The sequence below is a fragment of the Anser anser genome, assembly GCF_964211835.1.
Source record: "Anser anser genome assembly, chromosome: 1".
In the NCBI taxonomy this organism is placed as follows: Eukaryota; Metazoa; Chordata; class Aves; order Anseriformes; family Anatidae; genus Anser; species Anser anser.
The window spans coordinates 180963373-180975860 of NC_139720.1; the positions used below are offsets into that span (position 1 = coordinate 180963373).

The window sequence follows — 12488 nt, forward strand, 5'->3', positions numbered from 1 at the left end:
CACCCCTACCAGTGCAGGAGTACACCTACATGGGAGCTGTTAGATTCAGAGAACCACAGCATATCACTCTGATCAAAACTCCTTGCAAAGCTGGGATACCACTCATACACACTTTTGTATGTTTGTTTGTTTGTTTGTTTGTTTGTTTGTTTTCTCTGCCATCACCATGGCTTTTCTGACAAAGGTGCATCGGTGACATAATGAAAATTGCTGTGTTTTTTCTGACCTTCTCAGAAGCCAGCTTGCTGTCCAGGAAAAAGTAGGGAATCACTTAGATGCTGTGTCTTTTCTTTTTTTAAAAAAGAATTAATAATATCATTTTTAACCATAGATATGAATTCTCATATTTTAAGACTACATAAGCTTCCCCAAACTACAAGGTTTTAATCCCTGATCAGAATTAGAGCTGTACCGAGAAAAGATACTGACATTTTGGTTTCAGCTAGTGGAAAAATCTATTTTTAGTACAAATACTCTGTCAGTTCTAGTGAAGATTGCATCCTGTCACTTATAAATGTACTAAACTTTGTAACAGCTCTGCTTTTACTGCTTATTGTGATGACATGATATTTAGTAGCTGAAATGGAAAAAAAAAGGTGTCAGCATGTAGCTTGTCCATGAGGTCCCCTGGAATACCAGGATGGCCTACTGGCCCAGTTTGAGTGCTGGGAATTGCTACCTTGGATTGCCACTGGCTTGCCTAATGCCAACAGTAAGGTTGTCACTTACCCATTGTGAATAAAATTTAGGATGGCCGTTTTTAGACAGGTCTAAGTGATTTAGAGGTCTACATCCTAGTTTTAAAAATTGCTTACTGACAGCCAATGAACTAACTACTGCTTGTCAAGTAGGGTGAGAACCTGCAGCACCTCTCTTCTCCTTAATGCCAATCAATGCATAGAGGGATCTCAAGGTTGCTGGGGAGTGGCTTCCCTTTTGAGTAACTTCATGTCCACATGAGGTAAGAACATTTCTGTTATTAGTTACAGTGGAATAAATGACTGCAGGTTTCTACTCCAACTTGCCCTCTAGGATAAACCTGTGTCTATCCACACCTTCAGGCTTTTTACACAGGTTGCAAATCTCCAGTGATTATCTGTAATTAACTGTGGTGGGTTAAATCTCAGGCTTTCTACAATGTACAGGGGAAGGGCTTCACACTTGGGAGGGGCATATAAGGTCACTGCTGTAACTAGCTGATAGTCTATGCACATAGATCCCCTGGACAGAGATTTGCCATAGACGTTCTCATTTTGCCGTGTAATAGGAAACAGGGAGACACCTTCCTCCAGCTGGGATTGTTCTGGATGAGGTGCCTGAAAGCCTTCTGCCAAACACCCTATGGGAGATCAACACTCCCTTTCAGAGCATCTGACCTCACCATTTAGCACGCTCTTGGAAGGAGGGAGGCTTAGGTTCAGTTCCTTCCCTAGCATTCAGGGTGTTTAAAGATATCTGCCCAAAAGATCGTTCCAGGCATTAGGCACTGAAATTTGCTGAAGGCCATGGACAGAATGGAAGTGAAAGCTACCATGTGACAAGGAAGTAATCTGTCCATAATGCTCTTGGACTAAAAACACCTTCCCACTGTTCCCCCACAGCACATGAGAGACTGATTCATAGCCCCTGATATGAACTTGATGTCTATGCCCCTGCAAGATACATCCGTTAGTAAGGTTGACAAAAAAGACCAACTGAGTGTAATAACATGCTCAGTACCCAACCATGGGGCACTTCTGTTAATTATGCTGTGTGTCTATCTATCTGCGTTTGAGGGTACTTCCATCCCACTGTAAGTCTGGCCCTTGAGATAACAAGTTTATATTTGAATATGGGATTTTAGCTCTTCATTCACCTATAGGTACTTTTGAAAATGTCTAGGGACACTGCACAAAGTAGTTTGAAACCTCGATAAGAAGCAGATGAAATTTACTGTGTAGGGATGAGAAAGTCAAAGGAGAGAATTGCAGCTTTGCTGTAGTCTAAAAAACACAGATGTTTCTAGGGCTTCCATTTTTCTTAAACATGAGGATCAACATGCATAAGCCTTAGGCTGAAAAGGTGGTTTGGGAGGAAATTAAAAGGAGATGCATGGAAAGTCAGGGAGCAGTGTCACATGTAACGGTGCTGTGCAAGTAAAGTGAAAAAAATTTGGAAATCAAACCACAAAGATGGAACGATCCATATTTTAACCATAGATTCAAATCTAGGAAAACTAACTAACTTAATAAAAAGAAGCAAATGGACATTTTTCTCTCGTTATCCTTTAAATAACTGAAGAAACACCATAAGGAGGCTAAGAATCCCTGTAGAACTTAAATCAGGGGCTGTAAGTTGATGGTGTGACAGCAGTATTATACTTTATTTTGCTGATTATCCTGGCACAAGTATCTTGGTTAGGTAATTAATTCATGTCCAGAACACTTGACCCGATTTTTTAGGGGTAATCCGCTTGGTAATCTTCTAAATACCTGCAGGCAGAAATAGGTAGCTGGAATTTCAATACCTGTACTTCTTTAGTGTCTGGGCCAATAAGCTGAAATGTTCTGGCCACACTAATCCTCATTAATAAGAAAGCATTTTATACTGAGACCCACATAGACGGCATATGTGTTCCAGGTGAGTGCACTTCAAGCCCATTTGCTTAACTTATCTCTTCTTCACTCTCCATACTATGTACTGCTACAACGCTGGCATTTTTACCTAACTCCAAGTTCTGCCCTTATGCAATGTCCTTCTGAGTTAAGATTGAACACAGTAAGTGGGATTAATTGACCCCAGACTATGCATGTGAAAGTTGGACATCTGGTTCTGAGCTAGGCCCTCTAAGATTCCTCTATGGGCAGCAGAAAAAAAAAAACACGGCATCTCCAAGGGATGATTCATCTTGCTGGAAGAGCACTGCAAGGTGGGTCTGATGACTTATCCTCTGGAAATGCTTATTTTTCTATGCTCACTGCAAAGAAGGCCCAGAGTGGTCAGCTCAGACTTGGACATCTGACACAGATCACAACAGAGGAGCGACATATAGTATTTTAAAAATATTGTAATATCTATGTCAAATGGACACAGCTGCAGCATTACACTGGACTTTTGGATCCTTACTGCAGAACAGCAGAAGTGCTTTTTGTCACTCTGCAGTATTTAATAGACCACATTCTTATTTTGGACACCTAGTATTTTCAGATTCTTCTTCATAAATTGACATATTGTAGTTCATTAGATAGGGCTGTGAGAAAACAATGGAAGAGGAGGCATAAAACATTCCTTGGATCAACTCAAATACAAGAAAATTCTTGAAAAGGGGAAGCTCATTTCACATTCTCCATGTTTAGTAATCTTAGGCATATACACGTGTAAAGCAAAACATCATCCATCTGTTCATAGCAAGTTTGCAGAGAATTTTAATAAGACATTAATGCTAATAATGGCCAATGTTTATGATGTTTATAAAATAACCAATGTGGAGCATCTGGAAAGCTCATAAAATTTGTTCTTATAAAATCCACAGCGTGTGACACCTTTCCCTGAGCCTGTGTTTTTGCTGACCTTGTCCTCAATGGCCAGACGTGCCAGAAACTCTCTTCTTCCAGGCCATTGTTGTGACTTTATCACTCTGAGACTCATGTTTTGAAGCCAGACCTATTGTCATTTCTGTAAGTTCAACATTCAGCACATTACAGGAACAAACCAGATAGCCAAACTGCTAGTTTCCACCTGAAACTACAGGGATCTCTATTTCCAAGTGACAGATGTTCCACAACAGTTGGTGACAAACGGGCTAATTTAGACAGATTTAACTAAAGTTCAGCCTGCTGACAATGGGGGATTTTTTATTTATTTTTTTTAATTTTTTTAATGCAGCTGAAGAAGGTATTTCTGAATACTGGGGCTGGCTGTTGCATACAAAAATTCAACAGCATGCGTGGTGCCCGTGTCTCTGCTCCTCACACTGTCTTTTAGTTGCTGAGACAGGAGATGATATTGCCTAACAAATTAGCAGGGGAATTAGCTGACTTTTAAAATTTACACACTGAACATATGTCCTCAGAAACCAAATGCTTTTGGCCCAGATTATTTCTTACTAAGTTCAGGTGTCTAAACTCTTAAATCAGAAGGACAGTTTTCCTAGGGGTGAATTGGTCTTCTGAGGTGTTGAGCTCTCCATCAACTATGCAGGAAGATTTCAGGCACTTCTGGGCCAGAAAAATAGTGCAGAAGAGCCTTTAGGGTTCAAGATTTTATGTAAAGATTAGGGGTGTGATTCAGAAATTGCAATGCAACAACTGCATTGCCCACCATCTGTTAAATTGTCCCAGTTTTTGTTTTTAACTTGCATATTAAAACTAGTTCCATGCTCCATGTTTCTGAGTATCATAAAGCTTCTTGCTTGAGCATGACATTATTTCACAATTTGGGGGTTAGATGAAGTAGATGGGCCCAAAGATATTATATAGACATGTTAAAACTAGCTACAATGAATTTCCTCTTCTCTTCTCTTCTCTTCTCTTCTCTTCTCTTCTCTTCTCTTCTCTTCTCTTCTCTTCTCTTCTCTTCTCTTCTCTTCTCTTCTCTTCTCTTCTCTTCTCTTCTCTTCTCTTCTCTTCTCTTCTCTTCTCTTCTCTTCTCTTCTCTTCTCTTCTCTTCTCTTCTCTTCTCTTCTCTTCTCTTCTCTTCTCTTCTCTTCTCTTCTCTTCTCTTCTCTTCTCTTCTCTTCTCTTCTCTTCTCTTCTTTCTACTCTACTCTACTCTCTCTCTTTCCTTTGAAAAACACTTCTAGGCAAATTTCATGATTGCTGTTTTATGAGGGAAACCCATTAAGGTAACTTCATTGATTATATTTCTGTACTAAGGAAATAGCTGCCAGCACTAAATATTTAAGGCAGTTTATCTGCCAAATGAATATTGGCATTGTATCAGCTGAGCAGTCCTGATGCCAGCACTGGTACAGCATATTCTCCGACTGTGGGGGTGGCCTGGTATGGTGTGAATATATCCCTAAGTTTCTGAATCCTACTGCCTTTCCCTAAACCCAGGCTAAAAATATAACCTAATTGTCCTCTATTCTGTAACTGGCCTGAGCTGTAACTCAAAGTTTAAAAATCACTTCTCTCCACAAAAGCATGATCTTTTTCAGAGCAGGGAGGCTTCTGTCTGGTTCGTTCCTGAAGTGTTTTGCCTATGTAATTATAGACGTTATGCATAGAGCATGTCTTCATCTATTAATAATAATAATAATAAATAAAAACTACTGAAACTTTGCTCACCTTGAGAAATAAGCTCTTAGGAATGGTCCTTGTTCCTCCAATTGCCACAGAGTATGAAATAGGACATGAAGTAGAATATGACTGCATTGCAACTACTTACCCCCAAACAAACAAATAAAATGATAAAAAAACCACTACCACCACCACCACCATCACTACAACACCACTGGACAAAAAGGAGTTACTTACATTGTGTCAGGATCCCTGTTAAGGCATTTTTAAAACTCTCCTTGGCTTGCTCCATCTCTTGCTCATGAGCTGCCTTTTCATTCATGAGCCGGCGAACATGGCTGTTTGCGGACTGCACCATTGAATAAAACTGGTTTGCAGAGCGACGATTCACCTCGCCTCGCTCAATCCAGGTAAGCAGCACTGTGATGGCCTCCGAAAACTTGCTATCATCTAGAACAATCAAAACATTGGGTTTTAAATTGCAGACATAAATATCCTGTCAAGAACACATTTTCTGCTCTGTGTCACATTAAAATCACCGTAAATCACACTCGCAGTGTATCATTTGGGGCAACTTTTGGGTCCTTTGTTCTATCAGATGTAGGAAGCCAATGGTACCATGTGAAGCTCCATAACTCTTCCTTCAAGACTTGCCTTCTGCTTATTCTAATAGCCTTCTCACAATAAAAAGCAGCCCACATACATCCATGGGCTGACTCCTCTCTTTTGCAACAGCTCCCTTAAGCTGTTCAGCAATATGAAATGACCTTAGAGAGGAGTGAGAAGAACTTTATGTTACAAGAACCACTGAAGAAATGAAATTTGTCCTTGTTAATCTTCTTGGCCGAAAGCTCAGTCTTGGAGCTTGGGCTCAGCCCTACTTTTGTCAACAGATTTCACTACCGTCACATTCTTAATTAATGAACAATGACTAGGCTGAACAACTTCTGCTTGAAGCACTGATTAATTACAAGGAACTGCTTTGAACAGATGATGCGTCTGTATTTATTTTGTATTTTGCATTTTTCTGTGCTTTATTTTCAACATTTTTCTTAAAGGAGTCCAAATGAATTCAGGCAAATACCTGGATTACTGCTTTTTGGTTAGTATTCACGTAACTGAAGTAATATTTCTCTGCAGAAAGATCAACAAAACCTGGTGGCTAAATTTTGTGCACTTCTTCCCCAGGTAATCTTATTTCCTCTGACAGTGCTCTCAGCTTCCTCAGAAGACTCTTAACACAGCATCCATTGCACTTCTGGCTTCATCAGGATTAAGAGGACACATTTCTTTTTAAGTCCCATTTAGAGCAAACTGCAAGAAAACGTTATTACAACAGTGTCTTCCTATGGAACCATTTTTTTGTGCAGTTCTCTCTCATTTTTTTTTTTTCTTAAGGTTTTTTATTCTATAAAACTTCAATTTCCAAACAAATCATTTTAAACAGTTCATCTGGTCCTTGCTGCTTAGATTTCTTCATATATTTTAGATGATAGGTACACCTTTCTGTAGAAGGTATGCTGTTAAGGTACAGAGAGGTAGTATAGTTGTAGCCAAAGGACATTTAAAATGAAAATTGGAAAATATTAAAACCAACCAGCTGTATTGGAGAATACAAAAATGTGGAACGTTGTTTCTAAGACTCTGCATTCCATGTGCAAAGAATAAAGAAATACTAATATTCAAGTGATGATTTGGGCTCTTATTCCCAATCAGTAATCACTTCCCTAAAAGGTGAAGAGCTTAAAGTGCAGAGAGGAAAAGTGCCATGCTCTGCGCCCACAGCCTCTGAGGAGTAGATTTTACTTTGCCTTATCTTTAGCATCTTATTAACTGAAACATGCTTTCAGCTATAGCAATGGGATTTGCTCTCTGCTGTCTGTGAACGCATGTTCACTCAATATCTCTGGAAAAAAACTGCAAAATAAGAACATCATAACTTCCTTTCTCTGTATGATGGTGTATCTGTTGTGACTTTACATTAATATGTGATTTATCGTCATCATCATTCGTTAAGTAATTGTCTCTGGAGAGGAAGAGGCAGTTGGGGATCTTCATTTTCTGTGTTGTCCCCTCGGATTTGTCTCCACATTCTAGCTTCCCTGGATGTATACAAAGCAGGTATGCATTAAGTGGCTCTGATGAGTGAAGTTGTCTGAATATAGGCCTTAGAAAAAATAAATTTAAACAAAACTTGTGCAAAACCTCTTCACTGATAAACAAAATCACTCTCCAAGCTTTTGCCTCCTGAAATACAGGGGAGCTGGATGTCACAAATCCAATACAGCCAAGAACTCACTCCTGGATCATAATGTTTATTATAATTACAGTAGTCAATAAGAATAACCTGTAAGGGCTTTTGGGAATGTTAGCATGCGATTTCCAACAATCTGTAGAGTCAGGTCACCCCGAGGATGGCATCAAACTGTTAACTGCAATGATGTAACTGACTGTGAGCAGAGAGTAACTGCAGCTGAATGTTCTTCTTTTTCTTTGTAGACATCATTATCTGTATCATCCCACATAATTTATCAACCAACACTAAAGCATCATTTTGAGTAAATTATCCCATTCAATCTGGGTCAAGACATGAACCTCAAAGTTGGGAGAAATGGTGCACAGAAGCACCTCTGAAGAGGTACCCCATGACCTGTGAAGAAAAAGTGTGCAGAACTGGGCAATAACATTTCACTGAGATGTATCGGGAAAATTATTTGCACAGAGCCATTTTCCCTTCTTCCTACTTCAGTCTCTCCACAATACACAGCTATGTGCTGTTTTGCTTCAGAATCTATACGAAATGAAAACACCCCTTCTTTTGTTTTGTTTTTATCAGGCACAGTTGGTGTGTATAAGGGATGTACATAAACATGCCATCCATCTGCCAGATGGATTCAACCCATTTAAGGGGACATGCTGAAAACTTGTTTTCAACTTGCTATAATGCCAAGGAGCTGCAGAGGACTGTGGGCTTGTTATAGTTAATTCATAGCTCTATACTAGCAGGAAAAAAGTTTCATTGGTAAACATCAGAATCTTCATTGATTACATAATTAGAAGATACATTAAAAAATGCTAGAGGGTAATATATTCACAACAGGAACACATTAGTTAATAAAATCTTTTATCTACAGTTCTAAAATTTCCTTATTTCACCTTCTAGAAATAGAAAAAATAGAAATATTTTTCTATTCCTAAATCAGCTGCTCAGTGACTGGCACAAGGTAACTCACTGTGAATTAATTTGCTTTATCCAGAATGGAGGGACTCTTTCTGAGCAATCAGAGGTTCACTTGGAAAATCAGATTTTTATACCAGATTGTTCATTTATTTTTTATTTAGTAGATAAATAGCAGAAGAAATGCAGTGATGGAATCTAATTTAAGCAGAGCATGAACTGTCTTATGATTGCAACCATTCATTAAAAAAATAAAACAAAACTCCTAATTCTGTTCAAAATTATTCCCTTGCGGTAGGATGCACATAAATATACACTGTTTAAAAACATACTCTTAAAATAAATTCCTTTATATAAGAAATGCTCTCAGATGTAATTGTTCCTTAAAAATAAGCACACAGCAAATTATGTCTTGCACTTAAATAATTTCTCCTCCAAGTTGCAGCACTTTTTAAGTAAGTAAGGTAGGATTCATCTCCTTCATGTCAACCTGAGTTTGTACACCCAGACTCCTGGTACAGTCAATGGAAAGAGTTGGACACTTCTTGGATAAGCTTTGTTGGTCCTGTTTTAGCTGTCTACTTGAAGGTGAGGCAAAACATGCCTCAAAAGTGCCTGTTTCCTTCAACCAGCTGTAAAGGAAGCCTGGGGTGCCCTGCTCATATATTGACATCCCTGCAAGAGACATCAGCATTTGGTCTGAGGAATCCCAACTACTACACAAGTACACCAGTTGCAGAACACCCACTCAGCTTTTGTGTATATGTGTTGGGTTTTCAAGTTACACAGCAAGCTGTGATGCACACTGTGACTTTTTCATATACCCACCTATTGCTGGGTGTCTGTCGCTAGAGATTTCCATGTGCTGCTAGACTCAGTCACATGCCTCTAGAGGTACGATACTTCAAATTCTTCTTATATGAACTGAAGATATTTGGCACTTAAATCCTAGCTCACAACTCAGATGAAATGAAATATAAAGAAAAGAAAATGCATCCTTACAGCTGTCTGGGAAAATGTCATCAGGGATATTTCTACGAAAAAGGGAAAAACTGTTGACAAATGTTTTGCATTTTTCTGCCAATAATTTGACGACCTCCAAGCAACCACAACAGGCACTAACTTCTTAATAGAAAAAGCTATGACAAGAATGACTAACAAATGGCAAACTGGGAAAAAGCATTGGAAACAAAGATTTTATTCTCAGTTTATGAAGTTTCCCTGGTGTAACTCCAAGCAGAATTCAGCTCAGAGGAATCTAAAATTTTGTGACTATTTGTTTCTCAATGTTAAGCACCTTCATAAGGTGCTTTCACAACTGGGGTGATGGTTTCTAAGGCCCTAGCTATTACAGGGAAGATAGATTAATCCATCACTCTAAAGCCAGGCATTCAAACACTCTTATTACTATCATTTTTATATTTGTATATATATTTCAAATATAGCCAACTTTATATTTCTGTATTTCAAGAATGACATTGTATGCTGGACTTTTAGCCAGGGCATGATCATACATTGCAACTATAGCTGCTTTTAGCTTTGTCAGTATCTTCCCAAAGCTAGGCTTTCTCAAATGCTTGAAAAATACCTGAGATAATTCACACAACCCTGGGAGCCTGTCTAAATTATAGCTATTCTTCTATGTTGTCCTACTGGACGTGCTGTTGTCCAAAGTCAGCACATACTATCTCTTGATCCTAATCTCGCTCCCCTAATGCAGTCTCTTAGGCTTGCAAGGAGATGGTTAAGGACAGAGCTGTTGTTCGTTGTCTTAATGCCTGCACCTAGAGAGCATATGCTCATTGCATATGCTTTAGGTTGCATTAATGATCTCATTTTTCTCTGGCCCTTCTGTGAAATAGGAAGAGCTAGGTATGCCCTTAAGCTCTGCCTGGACCAGAAGAAATCCAGTTAAACAACTCTTGAAGGTATCACTGCATCTGAGAGTGTCTGTGCTACAGGGTACATCAAGAGGGGACAAGAGCCATGGGCTGTGTCCCATCCATCTGCATCTGACTGACAGCTTGTCCTCTGCCAGCTGTAGCTGTGCCACAGGAAGATTTTGTGTCCCCTGCCTCATGCCCACCAGCTCAGCACCATCCATTTGCTGGTGGTTACACGCCCTCAGGTCTGCCTGGAGCTGCCCATCGGATCACATCCCACAGCCAGTTTGTCAAACCGAGCCCAGTTATCACAGGAAAGGGGCAGAGGCCAGCTCAGGTTGGAAACTGCTTCACTCCATATAACTGCAGCAGTGAGGATGTTTGAGCAAGATTACTGTTATTCTGACTTCTGATCTGATAATTTGTTAGACTATAACTAAGATTTCTAAACCGAAAACATCGAATTCAAAACAAAAAATGACAAACCCCAGTGCGTGACTGGTGTGGGTGAATTGGGTCAGGGAAAAGGTGTAGTAACATCACTCATCAGCAAGTTCAACCCAGCTCCCCTGTGCATCAGGAACAGTTTGCTTTCCAGCACACGCCACACTTGGTGCCACAATGATGACCTATTTTTCTCTTGGCTTAAGAGCTTCTCCTGCACAGAATGCCTGGCACTGACCTAGAAACACAACTCTTCAGTCTGCTACCCTCACCTTCTTTTTTCCCCGCTCAAATACTTTATATAACTGTGCCACACACCACACACATCAGTCTGGTACTTTGGGGATTAATAGCATTTTTAACCCAATGGTACTGCATAATAAGTGAGAGTCTGGGAATAAATATTCTTACTGCCAAAGAGTTACTTTAAAGAAAGATTAATCATCCACCTTACTCTTTCTTAACTATATGCTACCCCAGAGAAACTTTTGCAGTTATGTAATAAATGAGTAAGTGAAACTAGATTATATATATATATATATATATATATGTTTACTAAAAGATATCTTAAAAGGAAATTTCTCCTCCCTGTATCATCAAACTCCTTCCAAATTCAGTCACGCAAGATTCTTCCAGGGGTGGGTGTTTTGTGTGACACACAGAAATCCATTATCTTATCCTGCTGATGCCATTATTGCCAATAAAAAGTAATTATGAAGGTACTGAGCTTCCTCCTTATTTCTCAAAAATCACACCACAAACTTTCAGATCAGTGAGCTGCAATTTCCCAGTTCATAGTAATTAACTCGAGTCATTTTGCAGTGCTGCACATTTAATCAAGTGGGTTTATACTAAAGCCTTAAAATTTGCATTGATATAATACAGATTAGGTGAGGGAGGGCACTTTTGGTAACACACTTAACAGCAAATGTATTTCTTGCAGGTTTATGGAATGAGGTGCCAAGGGAAGTGGGTTATCAGGCCACTGACAGCTGAACCCACCTTCCGCTCTTTTACCAGGAGACAAAACCAGCCTTGCAATGTGCCTGCTCGTAGCCCTTGACTGATGCACTCTGAGCCAGATGTATAGTGCCACAGCAGATGTCAGCAGCATATGGAAGAAGGAAGGAGAAGATGATAATCTAAGGAACAGGGAGAGTGAGCGAACAGATTTGATGCTAAAGCCTCGAAGCATGTCTATTGTAGGTCTCTGCCTTGATATACTACTAATAAAAAAAAGACTGCTAAAAAAAGGTCTGGAGTCTTTCAGCGACAAACCTGGCACACATTAGATTTGTTAGGATGATCTCGACTTTGCCTCCCTCTTCAACACAGACTGGTGCTGAGCTCTATCCTATCAGTGTGAGACCTGCCTCCCTGGATAACCATGCAGCGTCTGCAGCAATCGCCAAATCTGGCTCTCAAGTGCAGAGCGAGACCGACAGCAGCGCAGTTTTCTTCTCGGTGAAATATCCTATTTCCCAAACAATTAAACGTTGTTTATGTTTCAAATGATGTGCAAGGGTTGAGATTGTCAGGCTTGATGTTACCTGAATCTTGCACAAGATGCATCCCCAGTTAGTTCACTCTACTCTAACTGCCACCTATTTATTTAAATTTCCAATCTGTTCTCTCTTCAGGGGATAATACAGTGCCTGGCAAAGCAGCAGCTTCTCAATTTTTCAAATTATATATATATATTTTTTTAAATGGAAGACCACATGAATAACTTTCCTATGCTCATAAAGAGACACTGTATTTAAA

At 39.5% G+C, this 12488-nt stretch overlaps 1 protein-coding gene across 11 annotated transcripts in view; it reads right to left on the reverse strand.

Moving 5' to 3' along the window:
• The window catches only part of ENOX1 (ecto-NOX disulfide-thiol exchanger 1), a 365091-nt gene that overhangs the window by 77513 nt on the left and 275090 nt on the right, over positions 1-12488 (reverse strand). For all 11 annotated transcript variants that reach the window (XM_083811361.1, XM_083811360.1, XM_083811368.1 and 8 more), the window contains one exon: positions 5457-5669. In XM_083811361.1, the coding sequence (XP_083667487.1) occupies positions 5457-5669 (213 nt within the window). The remainder of the gene's footprint in view (positions 1-5456; positions 5670-12488) is intronic.